The 14,200-nt window shown below is 43.8% G+C and overlaps 2 protein-coding genes across 2 annotated transcripts; one reads left to right on the top strand and one right to left on the bottom strand.

Moving 5' to 3' along the window:
- Window positions 1–5,322: 5,322 nt before the first annotated feature.
- On the bottom strand, window positions 5,323–5,652 carry LOC309600415 (feather keratin 4-like; the record flags this gene model as incomplete). The annotated part of the gene is made up of 1 exon (XM_082332753.1): window positions 5,323–5,652. The coding sequence occupies one exon, from the start codon at window positions 5,650–5,652 to the stop codon at window positions 5,323–5,325; it is 330 nt and encodes a 109-aa protein (XP_082188879.1).
- A 1,426-nt stretch (window positions 5,653–7,078) lies between these two features.
- On the top strand, window positions 7,079–8,278 carry LOC309600414 (feather keratin 4-like; the record flags this gene model as incomplete). The annotated part of the gene is made up of 2 exons (XM_082332752.1): window positions 7,079–7,084; window positions 7,928–8,278. The coding sequence occupies 2 exons, from the start codon at window positions 7,079–7,081 to the stop codon at window positions 8,276–8,278; spliced, it is 357 nt and encodes a 118-aa protein (XP_082188878.1).
- Between the last annotated feature and the right edge of the window lie 5,922 nt (window positions 8,279–14,200).

Below are 14,200 nucleotides of genomic sequence, written 5' to 3'. Positions count from 1 at the left end.
GACCAGAAGGAGGCTGAAGATTTATTTCAGTTTTGTCTCAGCAGCCACGTCCCTTTTCTTATCTTCTCATGCCCTCCTCCTCTCCCCCAGAACAATCTTGGTTTCTTTTGGCTCCTAATTACGGAGCCAATTTGATACATAAAAACATCATTAACAATCAAAGAAACTGTGTATTTGAACTTGAGCTATCCCCCTAAGCTTTACCATTTCTCCTTTCCACCATTCCCTTTTGAATCTGACTTACTGCAACACTTGACCATTTCTTTTATAAATCACTGCAGAAAAGAGAAACACTGGCTAGCACTTGTACAGTAACATCCTGTGCTGGTTCTGCACCGCCTGTAATCATTACAACTGGGTGAAGCAAGTCATTGTTATTCCAGCTTTAAGGAAGAGGTAACTGAGGCTGAGAAGTGAATGCATTGCCTAGAGCCATTTGGTGAGGTAACAGGGCAGACGGAGTTAAAATTAAGGCAAGCCTGGTTGTTAATGACAGTGTTATTCCCCAATCTTTCAGATGCTACAGCAGCCACAAGGGCTCCCCTGCATGTTCTTTACACAGACAAAATGAGCAGCAGCCACATCCCTGAAGAGCTCATAAAGAAAGTGTGCTTGGCAGAATATCCCATGTTTGGGTGGGAATGCAGCATCAGTGAGGGTTCCAGTATAACCAGGACTCCTGTGAAACTGGTCGCAGCTGGCCTGCTAAAGATGACTGTGGCAGAACTAGGAGCTGTGCCTAATTTTGTGGAGTCCTTTAATCATAAGATCAGTTGATCACTCATAAAATCGATTTGATCTCTGTCCTGCCTTACTAAAACCCATAAAATGAAAGGCAGGGAATAAAGAAAAGGAATAAAGTCCTGACCATAACAAGTACATAATGTAATGCATGATAGGCTTCAAATTAATTCAGAAATAATTACAAAGAACAGGACAAAACATTATTGCTGATGGTGGCTTCCTAGTTCAGTCTGAGACTCAGAGTTAGCTTTTCTTGGTAGCCACCATTACAAGTCAATGCGAACAAAGTAAGGCGGATTCATAAAGGCAGGATGGTCAGGCTGGAGGAAATAGTTTGCATATCCCAAACTTTAAACTGCTCTCAAAACTCCTGCCACTGAATAAGTAGGAAACAGCTCTTTCTGAAAGAAAGCCTCAAATATTTCACACATTTCTAAGAATCACGGTTTTGTTTCAGTTAAAATTCTGCATTGTTACAGCAACATTGTAATAGCAATAGCGTCAGGCTCAGACTTACCCCTTCACAGCAAAGAGCGAGTCAGGAGTCAGGAGAAATGGTTAGAGCAGTCCAGCACTGTGAGCGCTTTTATGCCTTTTCTTAGGCAATCAGGAGGATATGAAACATTCGTCATGTATGATGTCTTAATGCATTATCAAACAAAAATTCACTCCACCTGTAACTGCCCCAGATAATGCAATTATTTTGCTCAGCAATGGTGATTACTATTGCACTCTTGTCATTACTCTGGCAGAGTAATTTTTTTTCTTTTATTGCTTTTTCCTGTTACTCTGATTGCCTCATGGAGCAAAGATTGCTCAGAAGTTTATCCATAAACACAATATGCTGACATACCTGAGATACTACCCCATTTTTCCAAGTCATGCTCTAATAAGGGTGCATTGTGCAATTTATCCCATCGTACCCCCACACATTAATTCCGTGACTCTGTTATGAGGCATGTTAGACTCCATAGACACCTTCCTACTTACTTTGGAAATGGGAAGCATTTGTTCCCATCCTCCTGGCCAAGAAACAAACACAAAGCACATGTCCCCCTTCAAGCTTTAAAAGTACAGGTGGAGTAACCTGTAAGCAGGGAGCTGCTGTTATCCAGCCCTGGCATGAGGGACAGGAACCTCAAACAATGAGAAATTCATGCCCAGCTTTCATTGGTAGGGACTCCATGGGATCACTGCTGAAGACCTCAGGGCTCCTGAGTGATGAACAATTCATGGTTTGGGATGAAACAGGTCAGGGAGTGAAGCCGTGCATCACCCTAGGAAAACCTTGGGCTGGAAACTTAAAGTGCAGTTTCAGCTGATGCAGAAGACTGGCTGCTTACTTCAGCAGATTTCTTCCTCAGATCCAGTACCTTGTCTTCAGTTCTTCAGTTATTTGCTGATAAAACTATTTCCAATAGTGCCTATCCATTTTGTGTACCCAAGTTGACATAATTTACAAACGCATTTTAACCTCAAGAAGATGAGTTCTTCCCCTCTAAAATCCAGCCCCTTCTACAGAATTTTAAGCTGAATGCCTGGTTTTGAGTAACCTTGAGACTTCTGCTCTAAAATGTTAATTTTATTCCAGTTTGTCCATCGGCATTTGATGACTGTTACCCATACTGCAGTGTAATGCTGTACAGGTGACCCATGCAAGAAGGCTGAGGAAGCCTCTTTTCCGGGGCCACCTTGGGATTTCCTTCAGTGGTGTTTCCCAGCAATGCCTGCAGAGACACCCTTTAAAGCTACTGATAGTTTATGGTAGAGGATTTACATAAACAAGAAACAGAAATAGAAACAAAGGGAAGAAGATGCTGTGGGGAAACAACCCACCTGGTCTGCTCCTCCTGCCCAAACCACACCTGGTTTCACTTTGTCTGGAAGTAGGTGATGACAGTGATGACATATACCTACAGGTACCTGCAGATGAATCACATAATTCTTTGAGATACATCCCTCTTCTAATCATCATGCCCTCCTGATAGGGCAAATGATACTAGTATCAATATTGCTGACACCCCAAACTGCTTCTTTTGACTCATGATGTTCAGGGTTACAGCTCCATGCTTTGCTTTTGTAATTTTACAGACCCACAAAGCGGCACCTGGATGCCATCTTAATGCTTTTTCCCATATAATGGAAGTTTCATGTGCTTTACCGACTTAAACCATTCACAGCCATTTTTTCCAGTGCAAATATGGTATAGTAAAATATTCAGAGACAAATAGCTCTATGAAAAGCAAAGTTAGCATGACATATGGACTACCTTTGCACAGATTCCTCATATGACAAATCACAGCACTGCTGTGGCACATATGGATACACGAACAACCATCAAACCCATATACCAAATTAGCATAAAATATTTTTATCTGTATCAAGCACATAATTTTATTGTAACACCATCAAAAAAGACATTCAAACATATCTGCAAAAACTTCCATGAATTGATTTTGGATTTCTTTACAAGCATGACTAAAGGCTCTTCCTGGTTAGCTTGGATGCACATCACAACCAAGAATAGCAAAGGGACATCCTTCGTTTCAGCTTGTAACTGAAATCCAAACTCTGCTCAGGGTGCCCAGGTATTTCTGTGAAATTCTTCTAAGCCCATGGTGCACGGCTTTGGAGTCACCCATCCAAGAATGCATCACATACAGTGTGGGTGGAATTTGTCTCATCTGGTAACATAGCACACCCAGGTTGTACGGGCATGTCTACTACACCCTAGGAGGAGTCAAATAACAGCACACGAGTGGATGAGCCATCTGAGAGAAGGAGAATGCAATGAAAAAGGAGTAACTGCCAACAAGGAGAGGCTGAGTAGCGCTTTCTGTTTTAGGCACAGTATTTCTAAGTTCTTAAAAAATAATATTTATGCCTTGGCATGTCTATACTTCAAGCCAAAAAGCATGACTGCTGTTGATGTGGACACATTAAACTCTGTTGCTGGAATGGCCGCAAAACCTAGCTGGGACCATAAAATAAATATTCATAGGGATAATGCAAGACTCAGCACTGCGCTCTTGTGGCTTAGCGGAGAGCATGACTCAAGCTGAGTAAATCAGCGTTATCTCAGACACCTCTAAACAAGATGAATTCATGTCTCTGAGCTGAAGTGTTGGCATACCCTCAACTTGTCTTGAAACTTGTGGTGCCATTTCCAGATCAGAACTACTGATGCATTTCTGGGACCTCCTGAGAGAGCATTGCCGTCAAGATGAAAGTGTCTTTTTGTGCGGGATGGTTGCTTTTTTCTGAGATGACACCAAACTGTCCCCAGCTTCCTTGGGAGCAGAGAGGTTCTCCAGTTTCCAACTGTTCCTAAACATTTCTAAATCTAAAGATTTCTAAAAATCTTCCTTAAATATCAGAGCTGCTTGTATAATTCTGATGATATGACTATGTAACAACAGACTCTTTTGTCTGATGTAAGTAGAACACAACCCTAAGAGCCTAATCAGGCACAGGATGCCACCTTAATGCAGTCTGCTATTGACGTACTTCTAGGCTCTATTCTCATGTGTCCCAAAGACATGATTTTGGTATTTTCTTCAAAACACATGTGCAAGGTTCAGCCAGCTCCTTGTGCACAGTGACAACAGAAATGTAAAGTGATGGCAAAAGTAAAGTGGATATATTTATTTGAATATAAAAATATATCTATGCTAAATATTGGCATTTTCTAACCCCAATAACAACTTTCTGCATACGTATTCTTTGACTGAGTCCTGAAGCACACATACTTCCCAGTGCAAAAGTATTTTTATGATGGCATTAAGCGTGTAAGACTCTGACTCTGGTTCCAGCTGCTGGGAAGGAGGAATTATGCATTGCACAGGACATATCCTGGCCCTGGGCATGTAGGTGCGTTTATAATCATCAGCTAATAAAGGGATGTAAGGGAGAGAGGTGTGAAGAAAGGCTGGAATAAAACAAAAAGATAATGCTAATATTAGGATGCAGCACGTTTTTTATTGGGAACAAGAAATGACATTTACACTAATAATGAACCAAAAAAATTGAAGGAATGTTTCCAGTTTCTCATATCTGATTACAAGCAATTTGTCAACAAGGAATGGATCTTCCACACAAGGTGCTCTTTCTTCCCTATGGCAAATCTAATCTTGCCAACCAAGTTCTGCTTTGCAGCATGCAGGAAGGCTTAGTTGAGCACAAGAGCTTAACACACGGGAGAGCAAAGCAACTTCCCTGATATAAATTTTGTTACATCTTCTAGGCTGAACATAAAACCAGAAAACCAGCGCATGTGTTCACAGAGAGGCTAAAGCACAAAATAACTGAATTTCTCACCCATACTGTCAGAATGGAAAATGCGTATTTTGAGAAACCAGTACAAGTTTACAGCAACAACACCACAAGCAAAAAGAGCATAAGAAGGACAATCAGAATAGTGGTTCCCATGGGTGCCGAGCAGCACCCATAGGTCCCAATGGATTAGCTGGGAGTCGTGGGTGCCCAAGGCTTTGGAGAGCTCCATAGCTCAGCTGCATGTCCAGGTCTTGCCGTCAATTCCCCCGCTGTTTCTCCTGCCATCCACACCTTCTGCCATGCTTAACACGGCCCACAGCCCCCATAGCGCTGGCTCCAGATCTGGCTGGAGGAGGAGGAGGACAAGGAGCCCCCGTAGATAAGGGAGCCCTGCAGGCCCCTGGGGCGGCCCAGCCCCAGCGGGGCTGAGCTGCCCACAAAGCTCTCCTGAGGGCAGGAGCTGAGGATGGGGCCTGGGAAGGTGATGACCACAGGCGGTGGGTAGACCACAGCACGGGAGTCCCCGCAGGAGGTGACACAGGGCTGGTTCCAGGCGTCGGTGAAGGGCTGCGGGCAGGTCATCTCACAGGGTGGGTAGCAGCGGGAGCTGAGCTGCTGGCTGGAGGAGGACATCCTTTGGGCGGGGAGGTGAACCTGCAACACACCAGGGAGCCTGAGTCAACCCACTGCTCCCGAGCCACCCTGCAGACCACTCTGCTCTGCCTCGCCAGCAGCAGGGAGGGCTCAGGACGTGCCAGATGGAGCTGCTCTGCTAAGGCTCGGGTGTTTTTTCTCTCTCTTTCTCTTCCCCCTTCCCTGCCTGTTGCAGGTTCAGACTGCATGCGTAGGAGTTAGTTAAAAATAACACAAACCCACTGTACCTAAGGACAAAAAAGATAATGAAGGGATCAGACTTACTTGGATCAACAAAGAGGAGAAGCAAGCACCCGTGATTTGAGGACTTCTTAGCCAGAAGCTCTTATATACCATCTCCTGGATTGCCTGGGGGGGTTGAGACATCCTTTGTGTCTCAGGTTTATTTTGTTACAAAACACAACAATGCATGTAACTCCCTAGGCTTCTAGGATTGTTTTATTCATCTTTGGACAATTATCAGTTTCGTCCAACACCCTCTTGTTTCTTCCTTAAACTTTTTGAAGCAGTTTCACTTCCTGCAGCATTTTGCTGATTTTACCAATGTGACAAAAATTTTGAAAACTACCTTATTTACGCAATCGCTCCACATAGCCAGTATTTTTCAAGCACTCCTCGGTATCACAAGTAGTGCAATGCACTGTGGGCTGATTTTCTTCTCTAAATCCCTGCTGATATTGAGCTGAAGCACTGTAGCATTTATACTTAGAATAAAGATGGGAGTTTTACTCCAGCTGCCTTTTTCCTCATCCCAGCTACACACTGCAGGTCTGCTACAGCACGCTAAAGCATAGAGGTGATTTGTTTTGTGAACTCTTGCAGATCTTCTGTGTTTTCTTTTGTCTCTGAACAGAAAACCACAACATATTCCCTCCTGTGTCCCTCTGAAGCCTGTGCACCACGGCCCCAATTTATGCAGGCTAGCACATCCTGCTGGCTGCGGCGATATTATGACTCTGTGTCTGATGTGAGGAAAATCTTTGGATAACTATTAAAACAGTGAGGTGGGTTTTGTTTGTTTGTTTGTTTGTTTGTTTGTTTACTTGGATGTGAATAGAATAGAGCAAGACAATCCTTTAAAGTCACACAGGGGAGCGGGATGCTTTATCCTACGTTACGGGACACCCAAGGTTGGGGTCTGGTCCTGTGTGCTTCCTTTTGTCCCCAAGGAGAGACCCTACTGGAAGAGCAGACCCCAGGGGCCATGACTGAAAGCACAGGGAGCTGAACACAAAGCTCCTGACTCCTGCGGGAGATGGTTGCAATGCCGCACCTTGCTTGGGCGTTTGCAGTGTCCTCAGTGATTCAGTGTCTCAACACTGACCTGCACCAGGACACACAGGAAAGGGATTAAAAGTCTTGCATATTCCTTGATAATCCTGGAGAAAATTTAATAACGGACCCCATGAAGGTAACGATATATCTGGAGTTAAAACATTGTAATGAACATAGAGTATGAAAACAACTTCAGAAACAGAAGCCTCAGTATCTGTAAGAAAAAAATAATAAATAGACATACTGCCAATCTGGGGAAGTCAGCTGAGCGATTTCTAAGAAGGAAGAACCTGGGAGACACTGAGGAAAACCTGGGCTGAGTAATACTTGCTAACAGTGAGGAAACTATTTGCATGAATGAGGAATTGAGGAGTGATGTGTAATCTGTGTGTTTGGGAGCTAATTAAGATCTTGTTCACGAGGTGTCATAGACCAGCGGGCAGCCCAAGAAACGGTATAAAAAGGGCTCACAGCACAGGTAGCCTCAGACGACTGCTCTTCACTTCTCGTCTTTGGTGTCTTGGGTAAGTTTGACCCTACTTAATCTTTCCAACTTTAAGCATTGAGCTTGAGTAGGTTTAACTGAATGTTTCAGAAACACTCTGTTTGTCTTGCTTATGCCTCTTTTTCCTTGAAATCACACTACTTTTGCAGGCTTTGGTAGATGTAGTGGGTTTTGCTGCAAAACCTAGTGACGGGTGATCTCCAGCTTGTTTGCCACAGGTCACTTCGGGGCTGGCCAGCTTGGGCAGCGCTCAGCATGCAGAGAGCCTGGGAGAGTGCAGAGGAGCTGCCTGGGAGGGAGGAAGGAGGACAGGGAAGGGGGAAGAGAAAGAGAGAGAAAAAACACCCGAGCCTTAGCAGAGCAACTCCATGTGGCACGTCCTGAGCCCTCCCTGCTGCTGGCGAGGCAGAGCAGAGTGGTCTGCAGGGTGGCTCGGGAGCAGTGGGTTGACTCAGGCTCCCTGGTGTGTTGCAGGTTCACCTCCCCGCCCAAAGGATGTCCTCCTCCAGCCAGCAGCTCAGCTCCCGCTGCTACCCACCCTGTGAGATGACCTGCCCGCAGCCCTTCACCGACGCCTGGAACCAGCCCTGTGTCACCTCCTGCGGGGACTCCCGTGCTGTGGTCTACCCACCGCCTGTGGTCATCACCTTCCCAGGCCCCATCCTCAGCTCCTGCCCTCAGGAGAGCTTTGTGGGCAGCTCAGCCCCGCTGGGGCTGGGCCGCCCCAGGGGCCTGCAGGGCTCCCTTATCTACGGGGGCTCCTTGTCCTCCTCCTCCTCCAGCCAGATCTGGAGCCAGCGCTATGGGGGCTGTGGGCCGTGTTAAGCATGGCAGAAGGTGTGGATGGCAGGAGAAACAGCGGGGGAATTGACAGCAAGACCTGGACATGCAGCTGAGCAGAGGAGCATGGCTCTCTGAAGCAGTGGGAACCTATGGGTGCTGCTCAGTACCCATGGGAACTGCTCTTCTGCTTGCCCTTCTCATGCTCTATTTGCTGTTAATGTCAGTTGTCTCAAAACTTGTCTTTTCCATTCTTAGAAACCAAATTACTGAATATGCAAAATCTGTTTCTCACTGTTAGAGCATTAAAGCACTACTATCATTCTTTGTTAGTTTTGTATTTTGATACCCATATGTCTAATAGGAAAGATCCATAGATGTCACCTTGCACTGTGATTTGTCCAGTCCATTTGAAACTTGAACCAAGAAAGAAGAACAATGTGCTGAAAATAAATCAGTTTGATGCAGACTATTATGTTGGCCCTTTTTTAAAACACTGAAGTCCATCTTGTATTTTTCCTTTGCTTTGCTTAAAATATACACTTTTTGCTCCCAATAAACACTTACAATTGCATCCAAATAACATTCATCTGTTTGCTTTCTTCTCTGTTTTGGGGTAATGCAACCTCTGCAAACCAATTGAATCAAACCATCCCCTTATCTTAGGGATCTGTAGATGAGTGTTATGCTCTTACAGACAGTGTTTATATAATGCCTATGGATTCATTCATTAGGAAACACTGCTTACAACATGCAGAGCTTGCCTGTGTGCCTGATTTAATCTTTACAAGGAACCAGGTGTGAAACAAGGTGCCCAACCCTTAGATAAAATTTTCAAGACCAGTGTGAACTACTAAATAGCCACTCCAAATGTACTCTGATGGCTCATCCCTACTTCTCCTGCCTGTCCATTGGTTTTTACTAGAACTATTGTAATTCCATATACTATAAAGAAATAAAGAGTGAATATTACGTTGCACTATAATTCTATATAACATAGGGAAGTAAAGAGAGAATATTAAACAACGCACAGCAGCAGAGGGAACTTCCTAGAGACATTCAGAGACAGAAAACTAGCTAGTGATGAAACCCCAGACTGAGGTACAGGAAACTTGAATCCGCTTCCCTACTCTGTACTTTCATATCTAGCTTTCTGAGGTCATAAAACTGCCTCAACTGGGATCCTAACTGCCCAAGAGCAGATATCTTTTGCTAGCTTAACTTCTTATTACTGTGCAAAGTAAAGGAGCCTCCTGGTGGACTCCTAAGAAACAGGGAAGCAGAAATTGGAACCTAAGGAAGGTCAGCAGAGTCACATTTCAGAGAGCAACTTAGATAACTGGAAGACGACTGCAATAAGGGAAAGCAGGTATAGAGAATTCTCACTAAATAGGGAGCAGTGATCCAGCAGTGCTCAGGGACCAGCTGGAAGCAATAAAAAATTGCTTTGAGATAAATAGAGCAATTAGCCAAGTAGCCCCTCAGCTGTTGCTCACTGTTACATTAACCCTATTTAGCAGAGTACTGCATAGCCCCTGGCCTTTTTTCTCAGCACCTCACTGGAATTCCAGATCTGGACTATTGTAGAGTGTTTTAAGTACAAGTAAATGGGGAGGATTGACTATGCAATGAAGATATAAGCCAGCTATATCTTTCTATAAACAGCTGGATGTTACCTGTGCTGTGGCAGGTGTGCTCAGCTAGCTGCTACTTTCCAGTAAGTGTCCTACGTTCTCTGGTTACAGTTCCTGCGTGCGTGTGTCTGGGCATGAAAATAATGGTAAGTCTCTCTTCCATTCCTTGTAATGTTTTCTGTCTCCAGTAATTTTCTAGTAGTGGTCTGGTACAAGGTCTAAAGCAGGCATAAAACATGGGAAAGCTTATTGCTGAGCAGAGGACTAAGGGGGTGGTTTTGATCAGTTAAGGTCTTCCCTCTCACTACAGGGCTTAACGAGGATGGAAACACCAACACTCTACACAGGAGAGTCTCTCAATTATATTATTTTGTAAAAACAGAGAGAAAGCAAAACCAGAATACTAAAATTATGATGCAGCATGATTTTTTTTTAATGGGTGATAGAGGAGGAAAGTTTACAAAAGCAAAACAGGATCATACAGAAAATAAGGGATTTGAGGCTTTTACGAACGAGGTTTCTTGTTTCAGGAAGCTTCATTTCAAGCACAGTGTTCTTTTCTTTCATAGCTGTAAGTTTGATGATGCAGTCCAGTTTTCATCCATTAACATAAATCTTGATTGACATCAGGCAGTGTCAAGTGGGAGAAATCACAGTATACAAACTTTTGTGTTATGCTCCTTGTATAAAGTTATTAGGTTGAATGTAGAAGAAGTAGTAATGCCTTTGAAAATTTGGACCATGAGAAGAATAGAAGAACACATTTATGGCTAAGAAAGAGAAGTAGATAAGCAGGTACAAGCACAAATACAATGTAAAGTGTTAGCAAGAATCAGCCTTTCTATGTCAGCATCTTAAAAACCCATCTTACTCTTGAGTTTGGATCTTGCATTCAGTATCCTGACTGCTCTTGGTGCAAGTATACTCCTGCTGGGTTTGGCAGGGCTCCCACCTTCTAGAGCGATAACCACTGAACCTCTGAGAACAATAAGGGTATGAGAACTTGCTTTCCTGTGATCCCCCATAAACAAAAGAGCCTCTGTAGCCATAAGATCCCCCATAGCCAAGTGAGCTCCCAATGGCAGCTGGTGCTGAGGATCCCACTACGCTTTCCTGAGGGCAGGAGCTGAGAATTGGCCCAGGAAAAGTGATGACAACAGGGGGTGGGTAGACCACCGCCCTGGAGTCACCGCATGATGTGACACAGGGCTCGTTCCAGGCGTTGGCGATGGGCTGTGGGCAGGTCACCTCGCATGGTGTGGAGTACTGGTAGCTGCACAGCTGTCTGTAGGAGGACATTGTTCTGTGGTGGAAGTGGATCTGAAACACAGAAAGACGGAAGACTGTGTATAAAGCAATTCAACGGTAGGTCAGAGATTTATGTTCAGGCACTCAAGCATATTTGATGAGGAAGCTACCCACTTAAGTGGCTGGCTCTCTTTTCCACCTTTAGTCACTGCTTGAGTTACATTGATCTTCTGTTCTTGCCAGATTCTCAACTCTTCCTAACCTTCCTATGTACATCAAACAACCTACACTTTTGACATACCTATACATAATGTGCCAGAACATATCCCAAAGGGCTACATCGCAAGCAGTGCTTGCTTCAGTTGTGTTCTCTTGCAAAGGAGCACAAACATTTCTGTACTTCATGAGACCAATGGCCATCTCACCCAGCCCCCTTTTCTCAGTAGTTAACCTGCAGGACAGCATTTATGGGACCACCTGTTACACAGGGCTTCAAAACTGAGCTTCACCTTCTACTGAAGCCAAGAGAAGGTTGCAGCTCATTTCTATACTAGCTTCAGGAACTAAAAATTGTGAATCCTTGAAGCACTTAGCAAGGACTGCAGTAGTCCCTCAAGAAGCTGGATAATGCCAGCCCCAAGCTCTCTGCAGGATCAATGAAGCTGCTTTTACAGAGAGGCTAGCCCCGTTAGTGCCACGGCAGACATTTATGTAGGACTCAGTTAGAGGTATCATTAAAAAAAACATATAAAATAGGCACAAAGAATTAAAAACTTACTCAAGTCCCAGAGGAGAAGTCAGGAGAAGCTGTTGGGAGAGATGTGAGCAGCGTGTGCTTTTATACTGCTGCTCGGATAGTCTGGAAGATCTGAGACACCCTTTGCACATGATGTTTGATTAGATTCAAAACGGAAGCGATTACACATAACGCCTCACAGCGTATAATCATTTTGCTCACTCTTTGCAGTTATTGGGCAATTCCCAGCTTTTCTTTACACCTTGCTACGTCATCCCTCTCTAAACTTTTTGATCATCGTCAGATTTATCAGATTTCAGTCTCTCTGAAACAATCCCCAGGCTTTTCCCTTCTGCAGTAATGAGAGGTAGTTCAGTTAAGTTAAAACCTTCTAGTTGACAACTGCATTATATCTTTTATATTTTAAAATCCACTCAGAGGTGAGGGACAGACTGTAAATATTAACCTTGAAGCTCCAAGGTCCAAGTCTACTTATTTTGCCTGCTTCACGTCCCCACTTCAGCTGCTCAGTCAGGGTCTGATGGGCTGGCACCAACAAGCCAGCAAATCTGTGCAATTCAGGCAGAAAATGAGCATTTAGTTAATGCATAGTAGAAATGCTGCTGACTTCAAACCGCACTCCAGACTTGCATATGCTTCTTGTACAGATCTTGTCACCCCAACAGCCAAAGCAAAAGGCAATTTACGGTCTGAAGAGAGGCTTTGCTCAGACTCTGCTAAGAGCTGCTGTTTATTCCCCTCCTTCATTTTTTTTGTTTTCCTCATCTTTGCTTTCAGTTAGTTCTGTGCGTACTCTGGGACAAACTTCTTTCCAAACTTAGGCGCCAGAGGGAATCAGAATTCATTCAAGATGTCTCAAATGGAGTGAGAAAAATCAATGACCATTCTAGAAGATGTCTTTAAGAAGGATCTCGGTGATCCTGAGAAACCAATAAATGCTTTAGCCCTCAACTTTCGCTGTACCTCATAGAGTACAGGAGATACATACGGAAAGGGGAAGCTCCATCTGGTTTTGTTTATTATCGCTGCCTTCTAACAGGACTCTCCAGGGCAAGACTTTGAGTGGCAGGGACCTGATGGCCATCAGGGCTCAACTCCTTGAACAACACAGTAATTGGTCAGATTGACAGTGGCCAGTTATGTGGGGGGGTGCAAAGGATTCAGCTCACAGACTCTCAGCAAGTAATGAATTACAGCAATAAATTCCACTGGACCTTATTGTGGCATCACAGACCATGAAGCCAGGTGCCTAATACTACTTAAGATGGAGAAGGATGTAAAAGTCAAACAATCACAAAAAAGGAGCTTGATTCATTCCCACCCAAAACCAACAAAGGCAGCGGATTGATACCAGGAAGGACCTGGTCATTGAGGTTTTGAAAGGAAACGAACCATGAGACGTAGCATTGTGTAACAACATGATGAAGCAGGGAACACCAGAGTAATTAGGATAAGTCAGAAAATGTTTTGCATCAACAAAATGAGCTGAATATGCAACAAATATCAGTTGGTAAAACAGCAAGGTTGTTTCACATACACAAGGAGTTTAAGAGGAAAATAGTGCTCAATTGTCAAATCTTTTTCCGGGCGCTCCTCTTATTATATGATCCCTGTTAACTTGGCTAAGATTAAATTTACTCAACAGTTTCACAAGTATTGAAATGCAGATAGAAGAGCAGCTTTAATTGTTAGCTGTATATTCTGCTAAAACCATGATTCTTTTAAGAGTTTGGCATGAGTCTATCTCCAGAGAAGCCTTTTCTGCCTTTTCAACTTGAAACAGTCTGTGAAAATGTGTTTATAAATTATTAGGCAGGGACTTCTATGACAGCAGAAGATTGCTTAGGGTATCTTGTTGCTCTTATTTTCACATGGGTTAATCTTTATGAATAATCTTTAAATAGTTTCATAATTCACAAATCTGAAAGCATTTTGCTGTAGGTGACCTTTGTTTTCTACATTCTGCTTTGGTACAAGGTTGTGAGTATCCTCAGCAGACTTTACCAGTTGACTGACAACTCACACCACCCCTGAATTTTCTACATGTGTAGAGCATGAAGGGTTTCTATGTGGCCATTTTGTAGCGTAACTTCACCAGACTTTTTGTTTTACTTTTTACTTAAAATCTGTACCCTGGTCAGAAGAATCAGAGGCAATTCAGGGGCGTTAGGTGGGCATAGGCAGCTTGTAACCATTCAGGGTCTGTCTGGGGAAGAAAGAAAATGTCAGAGACATGAGATGTGTGACTCATGTCATAGACCTGTACCAGCTCCGCTTCTAGATCTTTAGCTGATGCTGAGAGATGAACGAGGAAACCTGTATCAAAAT

The sequence above is a fragment of the Platalea leucorodia genome (genome assembly GCF_965183815.1).
Source record: "Platalea leucorodia genome assembly, chromosome: 24".
Classification (NCBI taxonomy): domain Eukaryota; kingdom Metazoa; phylum Chordata; class Aves; order Pelecaniformes; family Threskiornithidae; genus Platalea; species Platalea leucorodia.
Note: the sequence above shows the minus strand (reverse complement) of the source record. Positions and strands in the feature narration are given on the sequence as shown.